Raw genomic sequence first — 18,081 nt, 5'->3', positions numbered from 1 at the left:
CTTTGGTTCTCAGTCAAACAAACAAACAAACAAAAAAACCTCAAAATCATTTGCTGTGGGAGCGGAGGGAGGGCAGTGGCAGTGGTGCACCTGATTAAAGGCACACATCAGATGCATAAGGACCTTGGTTCTAGGCCCTGGTCCCCACCTATAGGGGGAAACTTCACGAGGTGAAAACAGTGCTGTAGGTGTCTCTCCCTTCATTCCCCTCTCAGTTTCTCCCTCTATCCGAAATAAATTTTAAAAATATTTTTAAAAAAATCATATGCTGTGTTTGCTTTAAATAGAATTTATATGTTGGTGACTAGGCACATCTAGTGGAGCACACATTTTACCATGTGTGAGAACCTGAGTTTAAGCCTCAGGACCACTTGAGAGTACTGTGGACAGCACCAGGGGAAGCTCCATGGATGGCGAAGCACCACTTGATGTCCCTTTGTCTCACTTCCTGTCTCTCTTTCTGAAATGGAGCAAAAACTTCAGCGTTGGAGCTGTAGAATCACACCTGCACAAACCCCCAGCACTGCAACAAAATAAAGGATTCTTAAAAAATGAACAACTTGGGTTTCCTTTTCTCCTTTTGCAAAGTCCCCAGCCACTTTTTCATTGAGAGGAGACAGGAGACAGGTAAAACAGCATCAGGGCTTTCTCTGGTACCATAGCACCTCTCATGTGGAGTTTGAACCTGGGCCAGGTACACACACTAACCAGTGAGCACTCTGGCCTGTAAAGAATTTGCAACTAGGAGGCCAGACAGCACATGGGCTAAGTGTACATAGTAGGAAGCACAAGGACTGGCACAAAGATCCTGGTTCAAGCCCTGACTCCCTGCCTGCAGGGGGGTGGCTTCACAAGTTGTGAAGCAGTTTTGCTGGTCTCTCTTTCTCCCTATCTTCCCCACCCCTCTCAATTTCTCTTTATCCAATTAAAACAAACAAAAAAGAATTTGTGGGGGTGGGGGGGTAGATAACATAATGGTTATGCAAAGAGACTCGTGCCTGAGGCTCTGAAGTCCCAGATTCAGTTCCCCTGCACCACCAAAAAAGCCAGAGCTGATCAGTGCTCTGGTAAAAAAAAAAAAAAAAAGAATTTGCAAATTGACAAGCAACTTTCAGTTTGTAATATTCATGGTTGAATTTTGTTTTTAATCAGAGCGCTTGCTCAGCTCTGGCTAACAGTGGTGCAGGTGATTGAACCTGGGACCTCGAAGCCTTAGGCATGAGAGTCTGCATAACCAACTTTTTTTTTTGCCCTCAGGGTTATTGCTGGGGCTCGAATTCACTGCTCTTGGAGGCTATTTTTTCAAACCTTTTGTTGCCCTTGTTTATCATTGTTACTGCTGCTGCTCTTGTGTTTTGTTGTTGTTGTTGGATAGGACAGAGAAATCGAGAGAGGACAGGAAGACGGGGAGAGAAAGATAGACACCTGCTAATCTGGTTCATCGCTTGTGTAGCGACCTTCCCTGCAGGTCAGGTGGGGAGTGGGGGGGGGGGGGTTGAACCTGGGTCCTTACACCAGTCCTTGAGCTTTGCACCATGAGTGCTTAACCTACTGTGCAACCACCTACCCCCCATAACCAGCTTTTTACCATATTTCAGAGTCTCTACCAAACCCAGCAATTTAGAATCCTTCCTTCTTTGCTCCCTCAAATGGATATGGGGGTACCCCTCTTGAAAGGCCCTATAATGATGAGCACCTGGGGTTAATTGCCTCTCCTGAGACTGGCAAACATTTTGACCTGGGCCTCTGAGTACCTGCCATTGGGTGCATCCCCTCCCATGTTCCCTTCTACACCTGGTCATCTCCTACCTTAGGTAACAGCACCCTAAGTCCTCAGTTTCTCACCCCTTACACTATTGGGGTAACTACCATGTGCATGTCTGTGAACTCACAGACCAGGCTGATAGTCCCAGGCTTCCTTCCTCAGAGCCTAGTATGGGGGACCACCTGGCACCCTGGGCTCCTTGTTTTATGGGTGATTAGGGTGAGTAGTCCTGGAGAGCCTGCCCTGGGCTGAGAAGACTCCAGGGATGGCCAGGGCTTGCTTGAGCACAGAACATCACTTCCTGGTAATGCCTGTAACTGCTTAGGGACAAGAAATCAGGACATTCATCCCTGAGATGTGACCCAAATAAGCAGCGTGAGTGTGGCTGGCAGAGCCCCCCAGTGACTTTAGTTGGAGAAAGACAAAAGTATCTGGCCTGTCACTCCCACCCCCCAGCATGCACCCCAGAACTTGTGCCAGATAGAAGAGACTGCTCCTTGGCTTTGCAGTGGGGTAAAAGCTCCAAGAAGCTGCAGCAGGAAGAATGGAAATAGGGGAGGGAGAGTCCTGTGTTGGATACACGATTGCCTTCTTGTATCTGTTGCTCCATGTGTGTGTGTAAAAGATAGTGCTGTTAATTCTGCCATGCTCCCACTGCCCCCCAGGTCCCAGTACAAAGCACAGCTTCTACATTGCCGAGATTTTTTTTTTCCCCAGAAGAGTCCAATTTCCCTACCCCAGAAACATTTCAGTAGGAATGGCTCAGGGCGGGTGCGTTTGGGAACAGAAAGCAAGCTTATCCTTTTATTTCAAAAATTGTCCTACTTGCTGTCAGAGCAGAAGCCTGTTTTGTTCCATAGCACATCAAAAGCAGCATTGGGGGTAGCAGAGTTTGGTGGCCCTGAACTGAGGACTGTCAAGGTCCTCTCAGGCCTCCCAGCCCCCTCAGACTGCTCCATCCCAGGCCAGGAAACCACTGGGGACACAGGCTAAGTGGCTGTGTCACAGGTGAGGTGGGACAATCTCCTTTGCCCAGTAGGCTGAGTCACACTAGAAGTTGCGAGCCAGGAGGGCCATCTAGCTTTTAAAAGGACCAGGATAAGCAGGCTCTTAAGGCCTCCTGCTGACCCTTCCCCTTAGTAGCAGGAAGGGGACAGAATTGAAATCAAGGTGGCAATTTTCAAGACTGACCCCACCCATGTTCTTGGCTGGACAGCAGAGCATACTATGGGCTAAAGCTCAGCATGGCCACTGGTTTGTAGGGTGGCTCAGGCCCATCATCCTGTGCTTATTCAGGAACTTGATGACAGCACCAGTCCATCAGACAGAAGGCTCAGACCACTCCCACCATCCCTGGATATTGTCCCTGATCCAGGGCCCAGGAAGCAGCTGGACATAAGGCTGCTGGGCTGTGCTTATGTTGGGGTCCCCAAGACCCTGATGCAGAGCCGCTGGGGTGGGCAGAGTATCCATGGAGCCACAATAGTCTGGATTTGCTCACTGATGTCCAGGGACCTCTGGCCTAGTCCTCCTCCTTGGGTCTCTCCACAGTGAGAAAAGTGTCTACAATCACTGGCTGCCGTTCCGGATCGCCGAGGGCCTGTTTCTCCCGGTTCTGCTCGGCCCTGGTACGTGTCCAGGATGGGGAGCGCAGACAGCCCGCCCGGGGCAGCGGGTGCAGGCCTAACAGACATGGGATGGGGTCAGATCTGGGGCCCTAGGAGCTCCTATGGATACTGAACTAGAACTTCCCTGTGTTCTTAGGAAATGGGGATGCTGGGCCATTGTTGGATATGGGTGCATGGTCTTGAGTTAGCCTGGCCAGGGGCTTTGCTGATGCCCCCCTCCAGATCCCTGTACCTAGGCCCCAGGTCTGCCTGCATGAGATGGGACCCATATCCCACAGGCCACCTTGCTTCTGGGGTCTTAGGCCAATGACAATACTTCCATAGATGAGAAACCAAAATCTAGGCTAAGCAGGGGGTGAGGAGTAGAGGGACCAGGCTGATGAGTGAGCATTTCCTAACCCACCACCCAACCCCAGCTTCTGTGCCTGGCCTACCTCTTGTCTAAGTGTACGCCCACTTAGGACTTAGAACCCACTGGGATTCTGACCTGTTGCTGGTGTCAAAAGTGAAACTGAGGAAGGGGGGCTATAATAGGAGGTACAGCCCTTCCATAAAAATACAGAAATGATGTATGAAATAGTAAAGGAGTGCAAATACTTTCCCATCAGATGAACTGATTTTTTAAGCATAGGGGTTTGTGGGGAGCGGTGTTTGGTGTATGCCCTACCCCATGCCTGTCATGCTTACCTGCTGGTGACTCACTAGTGTCGTCATCTGAGTCAGCAAAGACCTCTGCCAGCTCCTGGTCGGACATGTCTGTCAGCTCAGTGAGGTCCAGGAGGTCAAAGTGCACCTCCAGGGAGGAGACACTGCTCAGGGGCTCTGCAGGAGGGGGGCTTGCATCAACTCAGCCCCTCCCCAAGGGAACCCCACTTGTACTTGGCCCAGGGGAGAACCCCAGCTCTGGATAAGGCATGGTGTGGTTGACCATGCTAGGGCAGACCCCCAAGTCTGCAGTCCACACTGACCAATAAAGGTCCCTGGGTCCCCCATTTCACAGGTGGCCAAGCAAGGTCTAGAGAAACAAAGCTGTAAGAGAATGACCGCCCCTGCTCCCGTACCTCCCAACCCCAGAGTCATTGCTCCTAGGGTCTCAGGGGACCCATACAGGGGCTGGGCAGCTCAGTCACACTTACGTCTCCTCTCCGTAACCTGCAGGAGCCCTGGTGCTGGGATGGGAATGCTCCCTTCCTCCTCGGTCACGGGCGAGTTGCAGTTGTCCTCTGACCCATGGGCTGGGGTTCCCAGGACAGCCTGTGGCACTGTGACTTCTTTAACTACTTCTGCAACAAAGACAGGGTGGGACGAGGGCCCACCTAAGGGGACAGGGCATAGTCCACCGGAACATGGGCAAGAGGATTTGAACTTGGTTCAGTGAAGCTCCTCTGAAACTCTGTGCTGGTACCAGGGCTGGGGGTGGGGTAGGGGGAATGGTTGAGAGGGACAGGATCCCAGGTGGGGTGTAGAGCTTCTCTGAGGAGGTGGCTACTTGGAAAGGTGGGGGGGGGGGGCATGTGTGTTGTCTCCTTACTGAGGAAAAAGGAGCCTCTGAAAGAGATAGGGAAGCAAATGAAGAGGAAATGCATGATCTCTAGGCCCAAAGCAGAGACAGCTGACTGAGCACTGGGGCTCCTGGGTGTAGAGTCCCAGTGCTCAGTCAGCTGTCTCTGCTTTTGTCTCATGCATTTCCTCTTCCTTTGCTTCCCTTGAATCCAGAATACCCCCCCCACACACACACACACACACACACACTGCTGTCCTCTGGGGTCTGACTGCTTTAAAACCCTATGTTATATCCAAATCCAAAATAGCACATCTTCTGTAAAAGTTACATCACAGGGAGAATAGGTCCCTCTTGCCACCAAGCCACACCTCATGACTGGGGAATGTTCCAGGGTTTCTGTACAGTTTTGAAAAGTAACACTGCTCTTTTGTCAGATGAGAGTGGGAGGCCCTATGGGGTGCTGTTTGGTGGAGACTCAAAGACAGTGCCACTGCTCTGTAGAAGGGCTGGAAGGGCCTTGTCCTCTGCTCACCTGGCACCCACCCCCAGGAGTCCCAGAGCTACCACAGCTACCCCAAGTGTAGCCAGAGCATCCTTTGAGGCAACTGGATCCCTTGGCTCTGTGTCCCCACAACTGCCTCATCTGGGAGGCCTCCCCAACCCCCCTGCCACTCCACCCAGCTTTCTGCTACAAGCCTAAATGAGAATGCTATCTGGGCGCCTGGGATGGTCAATCTCCAGGGTGAGGGCTGAACAGGTGTGGGCCCTGCAGCTGCCTTGAGCGTGGCGCCCGCAGGCCCAGCACTAACAGCTGTGGGTCCTCCTGGCGTCTGAAGACTTGGTAGGACTGGGGTCTGAAGCTGAAGGGGAAGGGGGTGTCTTGAGCTCCCTTATTCATCCCTGGCTGACTCAGACAATGACAGGGGTTCACTCAGCCTCCGTGGAGGGAGTACAGCTGAAGGAAGGTGGCCCTGTGTCACTGCAGGCTAGTCAGACTGGCAGGGGGCTGGGGATCTGGTTTCCACCTCTGCTGCATTTGGAGCATGGCTTTTGAGTACTCGTGGAGGGTTGAGTTACACCCACCGGTGTCCTCACCAGCCCAGTAAGGACACTGTTCTGCCCAGAGGGCACAGGAGATGCAACTGGAACCTGCCCTGAGCTGGAATGAGGGGACCTCAGGGCCACTGGTGACTCCTGTCCAGGCTGCACCAAGCACTGGAGGGAATATTTTGCTTCCTTAAAGGGAGACAACACACAACAAGCCCACACCTCTCCCTTCCCGTGTGTGTAGCCATAGCCACAAATCTAATAAGCATTCACCAGTGACCTTCAGCATTCACCCTCCTGGCTGGAAGTCTCTGTCTGAGCCAATGGGGCAGGGGTTCAGGATGAAGTGAGCACTGTGCTGGCAGTCACACCAGCTACGAGGGAGGGATGATGGGGAAATGGGTTCAGCAGCCCCAGGAGCACAGTACCGCAGCTTATGAAGTCCAAGATCTCCCAGCCACCAGCTGTTAGCTTCTGTCTCCAGTGACAGCATGGGGCTGGTGCAAGGGTCATCACAGGAGGAGACCCTTGATCCCATGGCCCTAAATCACTAGGAAGCTGGTGTGTGACATGTGGGCCCTGACCTGGAAGTGGAATCTGAAAGAGGCATCCCCACTCACCCCCACCTATCCTGGAGGGCAAGGTCTCATTTAAACAAGAAAGCACCTAGCCCATCAATCCATCCATCCATCCACCCACCCACCCACTCATCCACCCATTCAACAGAGATTTCCTGAGCTCTCACTTTGCACTGAGGACAGGGCATGAACAAAATGGAATACTGCATCTTCTGAGGGTAGGCAGCGTTGGGGAGCTGTGAGGAGTTATGCTCCCATTTGGAGAGGGGTCTGAAGGTGGTGAGAGAAGTGTGCTCCCTGCATAAGACAGTAGCAGTGGAGGTCCCAGGGAAGCACGGCCTTCACCTGAGGAGTGGTGGGGTTGGTGAGGTGGAGAGGTGGGTGGAATAGCAGGGTGTCCTTCATGAAGGTGATTGCAGCTAGGAGAAGCCGCAGAGGGTCTGAAGTTAAGTAGTACAGTGGCATCCACATTTTTGTGTTGGGCTCCAAGTGGGAGGGCAGAAGTTCACTGGTTCTGGGCTGGACACTGGCCTACATGGCAGAGTGCACATGTTAACATGCCCAAGGACCCTGGTTCAAGTTTCTATTCCCTACTGGCAGAGAGGAAGCTTCATGAGCAGTGAAGCAGTGCTACAAGTGTCTCCCTTTCTTCCTCTGTCCCTCCCTTCCCTCTATTTCTCTGTCAAAAAGAAAAAAAGGGGGGAGGGAGCAGTAGATTTGTGCAGGCACCAAACCCCAGCAATAACCCTGATGGCAACAATAATAATAATAATAATAAATATAATTTCACAGATTCTGAGAAGGATGGAGAGAAAGTTAAGAGAGTATAAGCAGGCCCTTGGTCAAACATGTCTTCCACTTTTTCCCAAGGGGGAGGATTGGTAGATTCATGCCCTCTTGAAGATCTGGGTATCTAGGGCTCTGGGACAGACCACTAGTCCCCACAGACACAGTTGCCTATTGTATTGACTGTGAGAATACGTTTTATCAATTTTCTTCCCCCCACTTTTTTTACTGGTTAGGACAGAGAGAAATTGAGAGAGGAGGGAGGGAGAAAGAGACACCTGCAGACCTGCTTCACTGCTTATGAAGCGTCCCCTGTAGCTATGGAGTGGAGGCTCAAAAGGAGTTCTTTGTGCAAGGTCACAAGTGCATTCAACTGTGAGCCACCACCGCACCTCACATTTTATCAGATTTCAACATCCTCAAAATAGCAAAGCACTGCAGTGAATGGTGTCAGAGTCAAGTACCCCTGAACCTTTTGATGTTCCCAAGTGTCTAGCTTTTCATTTCTTTTTTTGCATTCCTCTTTGGCAATAGCTTCTGGACTTTATTCTGCAAATCTTGGCAGCCTGGCCTGTGTCAAAGTTTTAGGGGAGGATAAAGAAGATTTTGCAAGGAGCCAGGTGCTGGTGCACCTGGTTGATTGCATATGTTACAATGAGCAAGGACCCAGGTTTAAGCAGCCAGTTCCCACCTGCTGGAGGAAAGCTTCACAAATGGTGAAGCAATGTTGCAGGTGTCTCTGTCTCTCATCCTCTCTATATTCCCCTTCCTCTTGATTTCTGGCTGTCTCTATCATATAAAGATAATAAAAAAATTAAAAGAAGATAATGCAACTTCCAACTGAGAGAATATAATGGAAATGGAAGGTTAGCAGCCAAAATGCCAGGGCAGAGGTCAGGGACAAGCACAGTCCTCAGGTCCCAGGGAGGGCAGGGTTTATTTTAGCATATAAAGTGGTGAAGCCACCGGAAACCTAGCCATTTCTCCAATGATTAGTCAGTGCAGGACAACAATTCCAGTTCTGTGCTTATACCTGAGAGAGATGAAAGCACATGGTTGAAGAAACACTTGCACATAAATGTTCACTGTGGTCAAAAGTGGCATCAAAATTAGATACCCCTGTATGAGTAGTGAGTAAACAAAATGTGGCCCCTCCACACAGTGCAGTACTACTCTGCCATAAAAAGGGATGGGGTGGGGGCAATAGCATAATAGCTGTGTAAAGAAACTTCAAGGCTGCAAAGTCTCAGGTTCAATCCCTTGTACACCTATAAGCCAAAGCTAAGCAATGCTCTGGGGATTAAAAAAAAAAAAAAGGAATAGAGTTCTGACATATCACAATGTAGGTAGTAAACCTTGAAAACATGATCTGGGCAAGAAGTCAGACATCAAAGGTCCCACATTATGAAATATCCAGAACAGACAAACTCATCCGGTGTAGAAAAGCAAATTAGAAAAGACACAGAAAATAGACTGATGGAACTTGGGTGGTGTTTGTGCTATAGAATTATACCCCTGTAATTTTCTAATATTATAAATCACTAATAGTTAAAAAAAAAAAAAGGAAAAGTAAAGAGTGATTGTTGTCAGCAATAGGAGTGTGTGGAGCAAGAATGAACGTTCATGGATGCAGGGTTTCTTTTAGACGTGATAAAACTATGTGAAAATTAAGTCATGATGATGGCTGTGAACTCTGTGAATATACTAAAGGCACTGAATTACATACTTTAAATGAATGGATTTTATGACACATGAATTACGGCTCAGATTTTTTATAGTTCAGGTGTGAGTGTGTGTGTCCAGTGTATGAACCCAGGTTCTCCTGCATGATGCCACCTCTGAGCAGCCTCCTCAGTTTGGTTTTTAATTTCTCTGTTTTAGGGAGAAAGAAGAAGGGGAGAGGAAGAGAGTGGACAGAAGGAAAGAGGAAAAGGAGAAATTATAGCACCACTCCACCATCCTGGTGCTGTCCTAGTGCTCCAATGTGATGTCAAGGTTTGAACCCAGAACCTTGTGCATGGTAAGGTACACACTCTACTTGGTGAGTTATCTCCCAGTCCCTAGAGTTCAATTTCAAAAAGTCCTTAGTGGAGGGGCTGGTGAGGCAGCTCAGTAGAAGTGTTTTGCAGGCACACATGAGGCCCTGGGTTTCATCTCTGGTACCACATAAGATAGACTAGTGCTCATTTCTCTTTCTCAATGAGAATAAATTTTTAGGGAGTTGGGTGGTGCTGCACCCAGTTAAGCGGGCACGTTACTATATGCAAAGACCCAGGTTTGAGCCTCTGCTTCTTGCCTGCAGGGAGAATGCTTCATGAGTGGTAAAGCAAGCACTGCAGGTGTCTGTCTCTCTGTCTCTTTCCCCCTCTATCACCCCCCCCCTCAATTTCTCTGCCCTATCCAATGAAAGAGAAAGAAAAAAAAAAGGAAAACACATTTTAAAAAATCTCAATGGAAACAGAGGTTGATTCTAGCTGTCATTAAGGGTAAGGCCAGGGGGACTTATGGAATGCACTAATATGAGCTGTGTAACCACTATGTACCAGACACCAGATTCAGAGGCTGGAACTTGCCCCAAGAACCTATAGGCATGGGAACCTTTAACCCCAGGATTATTGCTGGGGTTTAGTGAGGGCACTGTGATCCGCTGCTCCAGTGGCTATATATATATATATATATATATATATATATATATATATATTCCTTTCTATTTTATTTGATAGGATAGAGAGAAATTGAGAGGGAAGACAGAGGAGAAACAAAGACACATGCAGGCCTGCTTCACTGTTTATGATAATTTCCCCCACCCTGCAGGTAGGAACGAGGGGTTTGAACTCAGGTCTTTGTATATGGTTCAGTCCCCAATTAACAAACCCTTGGAAAAAGAAGGGACAACTTCTCATGAATAAGAGTTACTTATTGTTAAATGTATTGTTAAATGGGAATCTGGGGAATGTTATGCATGTAAAAAAAAAAAAGAAGAAGTAGAAACGCAAAGCAGAAATTGACTGAGTTTGGAGTATGGCACCAAAGTAAGAAAGCAGAAGTACACTAGAGTTTGCAGTGAGTACCTCCCTAATGTATGTATGTTAACTCTCTTTTCAGTCACCAGGTTCCAGGTGTCATCAGGATGCCGGCCAGACTTCCCTGGATTGAAGACACCACCAATATGTCCTGGAGCTCAGCTTCCCCAGAGACCCACCCTACTAGGGAAAGAGAGAGGCAGACTGGGAGTATGGACCGACCAGTCAACGCCCATGTTCAGCGGGGAAGCAATTACAGAAGCCAGACCTTCTACCTTCTGCAACCCACAATGACCCTGGGTCCATGCTTCCAGAGGGATAGAGAATGGGAAAGCTATCGGGGGAGGGGGTGGGATATGGAGATTGGGCGGTGGGAATTGTGTGGAGTTGTACCCCTCCTACCCTATAAAAAAATAAATAAATAAAAAGAAAAAAAAAGAGTTACTATACTTTTTTTTTTTTTTAAGATTCTATTAATTTATTAATTAGAAACATAGGAGGAGAGAGAGAAAGAACCAGACATCACTCTGGTAAATGTGCTGCCAGGGACTGAACTCAGGACCTCATGCTTGAGAATCCAGTGCACTGTGCCACCTCCTGGACTACTAAGAGTTACTATCCTCTTAAGTGCCAGAGCAGTGGTGCCCCACATAGGAAAGGGTTGGCTCAGCAACTCTAGAGGTGCCCTAGGGGTGAGTCCCTAGGGCCAGGGCAGAGGCAAGCAGATGTCCTTATAGTATAGAATGCACTCCCTGACCATGGGAGCAACACCTCCTTGAGCTGAGGCACCTCAAGGTGCCCAGTCCTGCCCCTTAGGGCTGATTACTGATAGGAGTGGTTGTGATAGGGTTACCTTGTGCTATTCTGTTGACCTATTTTCCATCACATTTGTGCTGAGAGCTTGGCCCAAATCTCAAGTTCTCTGCTGTGTGCCCAGGGCCCTGCCTTGAGCACCAAGGAGGCACTCTGCACACACCTACATCCCAATGAAGCAACACTGAGTAGATGAATGGATAAGAAAACCAAATGGTGGCAGGAAGGAGAGAGTACCCCTCCCCTGAGCACTTCAAGGATGGTTGGTCCCTCTGTGGCAAGTTGGACAAAATTAGGAGTAAGAGGAAGCTAGAATCCTGGTTTTCAAAAGGTACCAGTTGGAACCTTCCAAAAATTCACTCAGTTCCCACTCCCATGTCTGCACACTCTGGTTTTAAGAAATTATTATTGGAAAAGAAAAATAAAAAAACAACAAAAAAGAAATTATTATTGATTTTTTAGGTACAAAAGTTACATTTTAATCATAATCTGTAAAATCCTTCAGGACTGGGGAGATGGCTCAGCAGGTAGAGCCCACTCCTTGTAAGCACAGAGAACCAGGCTTTGATCCTTGGTGCTCAGTATACCAGATCTGAGGGTGGGGGATAGATAGCACAATGGTTATGTAAAGAACTTTTTGTGCCTGGGGCTCCATAGTCCCAGCTTCAATCCCCTGCAGCACCATAAACCAGAGCTGAACAGTGCTCTGGTAAAACAAAACAAAAACCAAACAAACAAGACAAAAATGCCCAGATCTGAGTGATGCTCTGGTTTCTTTCTCTGATAAAATAGACAAATCTTTAAAAACCTTATTTGCAGTCCAGGACATAGTACAGTGGATAAAATGCTGGACCCTCCACATGAGGTCCCAAGTTTGATCCATGGCATGGCATAAGCTAGAATGATGATCTTGTTGTCTCTTCCTAATAAATAAACAAATCTTTAAATATCCTTATCTTTTGGAAATAATTTTAGAAATGTATGCAGATTTGCTTCATTTACTCCTGAAGGAAAATTGGTGGTGGTTTGGCGGTCCAGAGGTGAAAGAGGCAGGGGGCTTTATTAATCTACTTTCTTTTTAAAGATTTATTTATTTATTTTCCCTTGGTTTTTTATTGTTATTGTAGTTATTATTGTTGTTGTTGATGTCGTTGTTGTTAGATAGGACAGAGAGAAATGGAGAGAGGAGGGGAAGACAGAGAAGGGGAGAGAAAGATAGACACCTGCAGACCCGCTTCACCGCCTATGAAGTGACTCCCCAGCAGGTGGGGAGCCAGGGGCTTGAACCGGGATCCTTATGCCAGTGCACTTAATCCGCTGCACTACCGCCTGACTCCCTATTAATCTACTTTCTATATCCTGTGGATTCATTTGTCCTGGACATTTCATAGAAATGGAATCACAATCTGGGTCCTTTTTTGTGTTTGACTCACTGCACTGTTCATGTCCTGGTTTTGGGAGCTTCCACTCCCAAATAAAGTTTTCAAATATCACAGCCACCCACGTATGACCTCAGGAGACCCCACAGAGTGGAAGTCACCTGTCCACTGTGCAGGCAGAAAAGGGTTTAGACCCGTGATAAACATTCATCTGCACGGAAAGAGTGTAGACTCAGCTGGCAGGCCAAAAGAGGGGTTTCAGCTTCCCTCCAAAGGGCTTCCCTTGGCTTGGCCACACACCTCCTACAGCCCTGAATGAAAGGGGCCCTCTCTACTGATGGAAGTGGGCATGGAGGTCCAAAGGGGCCTTTGCTTTCCTCATCTCACAAGCTCTGTACACCCAGCGCTTGCTCTCCAAGCCTTCCCCTTCAAATCCTAGCAAAGCCTCCACAGGAAGCCTAGGGGTCCCCAGGCTGTCAATGAAGAAAGCTAGATCCTCCCACAAGGATAAAACAAAGAAAACCCACACCCCATAGCCCCTGGGTGTGTCTGGTGGAGCTAGCCGGAAGGATGACAAGGGCCCCCTGACAGCCACCTGCCGCCTCAGAATGCAGACACAGCCTTGGTGGTGCTGGTGCTGGTGGTGGTGGAGGTGTTGCACTGCTTCCAGACGCCTTCCCGAGCCAGGCTGAAGGCTCCAGAGGAGGCCGTGGCGTGGCAGGGGGCCGCCCAGCGGGTCTCTGGTCTGCCAGTGCATCACCAGGATGGAACCTTCATGCACCCGGGACCAGGCAGTAGCGGGGGAGCCCCTCAGTTTGCACCCAAGTTCTTAGGTCAATGGCATTAGTAGCATCGCAAACCTTTCCTGAAAGGGCTCTAAGAAGGGTTTTTTTCCGAGTTTTCCTCCCAACACCATGGTCACCCGATCTGGGGCCAGACTCCAAGATCTGTGTCCCTGACAGCTCACTGGGGCTGCGAGGAAGGGTCCCTCCTCCATGCGTACCTGCTGTCCCAGATATGTGCGCTGCTGGGCCTTACCCAGGGTGGCAATCTCTGCAGGTTTTGGAGCAATCCAGCCGTGCTCAGAGCACCTCCACTCCCCCCCCCCCCCCAAAGACCCTTGGGGCCGGATGCCCTGCAGAATTCCGAGCTCGGCCTCCCGGCTCTCGCCTCGGGAGTTGCGGCTGGGCAAACAAAGCAGACACAGAACCCCCGCTCCCACCTGGCACGCCCCTGCTCGAAACCCTGGACCCTGTATCCTGGGCTCAGCCAGGAGGGGGCTCAGGATCCAACTCTGGGCCACCCACCCAGGAGCGCACCCTGCGCTGCAGCCGCGGCCCCAGAGCGCAGAGAACAGGGGGCGGGGACGCGGTTTGTGCGCCCCCCGCCCAGCGCGGGGCGGTTCCCGGAGGAGCCCCGGCCCGATGTACCCCCTCTCCACCCCGCGCAACTGGGACTGGGGCTGCTGGGGTCTCCGTGGCCCCGGGCGGGGCGGAACAGTGGATCTAGCCGGGCCCGGGTTGCAGGAAAGGCGCACTCACCTCCCGGACCAGCGCCCTCCAGGGCCTCCATTCGGCCGGTGGGTTTGGGGGAGCGCGGGCGGCGGCGTCACCAGCCCGGGCGCCCCTGCAGCGGCAGCGGCGGCTCGGTCCAGGCTGGGCTCGCAGCGCATCGGGGCGCAGCCGGGGGGGGGGGGGGGGGGGGGCAGAGGGGCGGGGAGGAGCCCGCGGGGCGGGGTGGGCGGTGCAGCTGCTGGGGGGCAGGAGGGGGGGGCCCAAACCCCTCCCTGGCCCGCAGCACAGGTGCGGCTCCGCCCCGCCCCGCGAGCGCCCCCTGCCGGCGCCAAGCTCCCCTCCCCTGCCCTCTCCTCCCCTGCGGAGTCTGGGCTGGTCCGCGGCCCCCTAGTCCCAGCACGCACCCGTCCCGCCGCTGCGTCAGTTTCCCTTTGCTCATCTCAGATTCTGCAGGGGTACCAGCTATGTTCCAGAGTTTCGCAGGAGGGCTGAGCAGGAGAGAGCAAAATGGAGTGGACACCGCAGACTGCAGATTGTGCTTAAGGCTGTGAAGGAATGTGAGAATAAGGGGGAGGCAAGAGCGGTTAAAGAGGTTAGAGGAGGGCTTGGGCAGAGGAGACAGGAGATGAGCGGGCTGTGGGGCTCCCCAGGAAGGAAGTCAGGGTCTACAGCTTTACACCTGCACACAAACCCTGTCCCCTTGGTACACAATTTCTTTTTTTTTAATTAAAAATTAAAAATATTTATTCATCTTTCCTTTTGTTGCCCTTGTTGTTTTTCATTATTGTTGTAGTTATTATTGTTGCTGTTGTTATTGATGTCGTTGTTGGATAGGACAGAGAGAAATGGAGAGAGGAGGGGAAGACAGAGAGAGGGAGAGAAAGATAGACACCCGCAGACCTGTTTCATCGCCTATGAAGCGACTCGCCTGCAGGTGGGGAGCCGGGCTGGAACCCGGGTCCTTACATCGATCTTTGTGCTTCGTGCCACCTGCACTTCTTCTTCTTCTAGCGTTTGCCGCCACCTGCACTTAACCGCTGTGCTACCGCCCAACTCTCGGTGCACAATTTCTAATTACTTCACACACTTACATTATGAGGATGATTTTCCTGTGAAGAAACTCAGCACTGAGGGTAGCTAGCCTGACCACAGTGGGAACTGGAATACCGAACACAAATCCAAATTGTTCGCATTTTGCATTTTCACAGACACAACACAATCCAAGAAAAAGCATCTGAGGGACCGTTTGTACCCAGCTAGGAGTGGAAAAAGACACAGAGGAATGAGGCGAGCATGAACTTGGTGTTTGCAGAAAAGGCCAGTTCTTGCTTTTGGTTTTTTTATTTTACAAATCAAATGACATTAAGAACCTGTTGTTTGCAGCTGTCTTAAGTGGTTTCATAACCCGCTAGACTAAGAAGACTCTGCAGTTGCCTTGGTGCTGCCCCAGGAGGCTGAAAGTTTGGCTTCTCAAGGAGGAGGCTGAGCTAGAGTGGGAGGTGGAGATGCGTCTGACAGGTCAGCCTGAGGCAGTGGGGACAGTGGGTGGGCACTGGCTGCTGGAGAAAGCTGGGATAACATTACATTTTCTCAAAATGGTCAGAGAAGTATTGCTGGTTCTACATCTTCCAGAACCTTCCACTCCCATCAAGACACTCTCCATAAATACTCCTACTTGATTCTGGACAAGGTTTGAGAGAGTTCTGGCCAAGAGTGTGGCAGTGACGCCTGTGATTTCCTCGGATGAGTCATTCCATAAGAGAAATCCTCTGTCTAGGAAGGCTCCTCTGGAAGTTGGCCACTGTCCAGGCCACCTGTATGGGTTTGGCCAGCAATAAGTCAATAAGTCAGTACAAAAGGGCCCTGTCAATAGCTAGATATGAGCCCCTGCACTAGTGCATCTCCTGGGGGGGGGGGGTGATAGGTGGAGCTGAGGTGAGCTTTTCTCACAGAGTACTGACCAAGTTGCAGATTCATGAACAAGACAGATCTTGTTATTGTATTAAATCACTGTGTTTTGGGGTTGACCAGCTATACAGCCTTAGAAACTGTATCACTGGGAGTTGGGTGGTAGCTTAGCGGGTTACTTGCACGTGGCACAAAGTGCAAGGATCGGTGTAAAGATCCCAGTGAGAGCCCCCTGCTCCCCACCTGCAGGCAGGGGAGTCGCTTCACGGGCAGTGAAGCAGGTCTGCAGGAGTCAATCTTTCTCTCTGTCTTCCCCTCCCGTCTCCATTTCTCTCTGTCTTATCCAACAACAGTGACATCAATAACAACAACAATAATAACTACAAGGGCAACAAAAGGGGAAATAAATAAATCAATATCTTAAAAAAGAAAGAAACTGTATCACTGGCTGTTGGTTAATAATTGCCCACATTAGTGGTCCAGGAGGTGGCGCAGTAGATAAAGCACTGGACTCTCAAGCATGAGGTCCTGAGTTCAATCCCTGGCAGCACATGTACCAGAATGATGTCTGATTCTTTCTATCTCTCCTTCTATCTTCCTCATTAATAAATAAATAAAGTAATTAAAAAATTGCCCACATTTGAGAGATGATTGAATAAATGGGTACAGAGGGAATTTTTTTCCCCAGGGCCTCAGACAGATGTAATGCCACTGTCAATGCCTCGCTGGTGCAGTTTGCTATTCTTACTATGTGCGCTTAACCAGGTGTACCACTGCCAGAACCCTTGCTATTCTTTTTGGACAATGAGAGTGAGAGAGATAGAGAACAGAAGAAGGAAGAGAGAGAGAGAAAGAAGGGGGAAACATCACAGCATCGATCTACCACCCATGGTGTTTCTCTAGTTGCAGGACTCAAACACAGGGCCTGACACACATCAAGGTGTGTGCTTTTCAGAGTGAACTATTTACCAGCTTCTGGGGGGGGTGCTGGTCAAAGCCTCCCTCCTTAGATGGTAAGCAGCAGGCCATCTGATGCCAGAGATCAGTTTTTTTTATTTCTTTATTGGAGGATTAATATATATATTTTTAACATGTTTTTAAAAATATTTATTTATTTATTTTCCCTTTTGTTGCCCTGGTTTTATTGTTGTAGTTATTATTATTATTATTGTTGTTGTAGTTATTATTATTGTTGTTATTGATGTCGCCATTGTTGGATAGGACAGAGAGAAATGGAAAGAGGAGGGGAAGACAGACAGGGGGAGAGAAAGAGAGACACCTGCAGACCTGCTTCACTGCCTGTGAAGCGACTCCCCTGCAGGTGGGGATCCAGGGACTCAAACTGGTCCTTGTGCTTTGTGCCACGTGCGCTTAACCTGCTGAGCTACCGTCCGACTCCCAATATATATATTTTTAATTTCTCTATTGAAGGATTAATGGTTTACAGTCAACAGTAAAATACAGTAGTTTGTACATGCATAACTATTCCACATAACAATACAACTTTCATTAGGTCCTCCTCTGCCATCATGTTTCAGGACCTGAGCCCTCCCTCCAACCCCAGAGTCTTTTATTTTGGTGCAATATACCAACACCAGTCCAAGTTCTGCTTAGAGTTTTCCCTTCTGATTTTTGTTTTTCAGTCAACAGTAAATACAGTAGTTTGTACATGCATAACATTTCCCAGTTTTCCACATAATAATACAACCTCCACTAGGTCCTCTGCCATCATGCTCCAGGGCCTGAACCCTTCCCACCCACCCCCAGGCACCTCAGAGCCTTTTACTTTGGTGCTTTTTTTTTTTTTTTTTTTGCCTCTAGGATTATTGCTGGGGCTCAGTGCCCGCACCATGAATCCACTGCTTCTGGAGGCCATTCCCCGCCCCCTTTTGTTGCCCTTGTTGTAGCCTTGTTGTTATTATTGTTGTTGTTGACGTCATTCGTTGTTGGATAGGACAAAGAGAAATAGAGAGAGGAGGGGAAGACAGAGAGAGGGAGAGAAAGATAGACATCTGCAGACCTGCTTCACTGCCTGTGAAACGACTCCCCTGCAGGTGGGGAGCTGGGGGCTCGAACTGGGATCTTGCGCTTTGCACCATGTGTGCTTAACCTGCTGCGTTACTGCCCGACCCCCGG

At 49.6% G+C, this 18,081-nt stretch overlaps 1 protein-coding gene across 3 annotated transcripts; it reads right to left on the bottom strand.

Annotated features, from left to right (window-relative positions):
* Positions 1–2,537: 2,537 nt before the first annotated feature.
* DBNDD1 (dysbindin domain containing 1) lies at positions 2,538–14,218 on the bottom strand. Of its 3 annotated transcripts, none has more exons than XM_007531745.3 (4): positions 14,065–14,218; positions 4,530–4,676; positions 4,081–4,215; positions 2,538–3,448 (listed from the first exon to the last, which is right to left on the bottom strand). In XM_007531745.3, the coding sequence occupies exons 1-4, from the start codon at positions 14,093–14,095 to the stop codon at positions 3,288–3,290; spliced, it is 474 nt and encodes a 157-aa protein (XP_007531807.1). In that variant the 5' UTR covers positions 14,096–14,218; the 3' UTR covers positions 2,538–3,287. The 3 variants fall into 3 exon arrangements, with proteins under 3 accessions (XP_007531807.1, XP_060040945.1, XP_060040946.1); XM_060184962.1 differs by having other exon boundaries at positions 4,530–4,673; positions 14,065–14,215; XM_060184963.1 differs by lacking the exon at positions 14,065–14,218 and adding an exon at positions 13,527–13,724.
* Between the last annotated feature and the right edge of the window lie 3,863 nt (positions 14,219–18,081).

Source organism: Erinaceus europaeus, chromosome 2 (genome assembly GCF_950295315.1).
Source record: "Erinaceus europaeus chromosome 2, mEriEur2.1, whole genome shotgun sequence".
In the NCBI taxonomy this organism is placed as follows: Eukaryota; Metazoa; Chordata; class Mammalia; order Eulipotyphla; family Erinaceidae; genus Erinaceus; species Erinaceus europaeus.
Note: the sequence above shows the minus strand (reverse complement) of the source record. Positions and strands in the feature narration are given on the sequence as shown.